This window comes from Carlito syrichta, unplaced genomic scaffold (genome assembly GCF_000164805.1).
Source record: "Carlito syrichta isolate Samal-C Ts95f unplaced genomic scaffold, Tarsius_syrichta-2.0.1 Scaffold285049, whole genome shotgun sequence".
In the NCBI taxonomy this organism is placed as follows: domain Eukaryota; kingdom Metazoa; phylum Chordata; class Mammalia; order Primates; family Tarsiidae; genus Carlito; species Carlito syrichta.
Genome location: NW_007229145.1, coordinates 3,459 through 3,758, shown reverse-complemented (window position 1 = coordinate 3,758; position 300 = coordinate 3,459). Strand labels below are relative to the sequence as shown.

At 71.3% G+C, this 300-nt stretch overlaps 1 protein-coding gene across 1 annotated transcript in view; it reads right to left on the bottom strand.

The window, feature by feature from the left end:
- PLK2 (polo like kinase 2) overlaps nt 1–231 on the bottom strand; it is a 6,368-nt gene extending 6,137 nt beyond the window's left edge. The window contains exon 1 of the mRNA XM_008052629.1: nt 1–231. Coding sequence (XP_008050820.1) covers nt 1–108 — 108 coding nt within the window. The 5' untranslated portion in view covers nt 109–231.
- Nucleotides 232–300: the final 69 nt, after the last annotated feature.

Here is a 300-nt window from a genome sequence, read left to right as displayed (position 1 = left end):
CGGCGGCCGCTTCTTCTTCGAGTCCCCGCCGCAAGTCTTGCCCAGCGCTTGTTCGCACATCTTCGTGCTGGCGGCCGGCTGGTAGGTGATAGTCCGCAGAAGCTCCATCGCCGCCTCCTCGCCCGGCGCTCATTGCCTGCGGCCGCGTCCGAGGCGCAGACACGCGTCCGAGCCGGCCCTGACGCTCGAGGCTCTGCCCCCGCGACCCGCCCGCGCCCAAGCCCGCTTCGCTTGTGCGCGTGAGAAGGCGCGGCGGAGCCTTATATAGGGCTCGGCGGGGAGGGGGCGGAGACTCGAAGC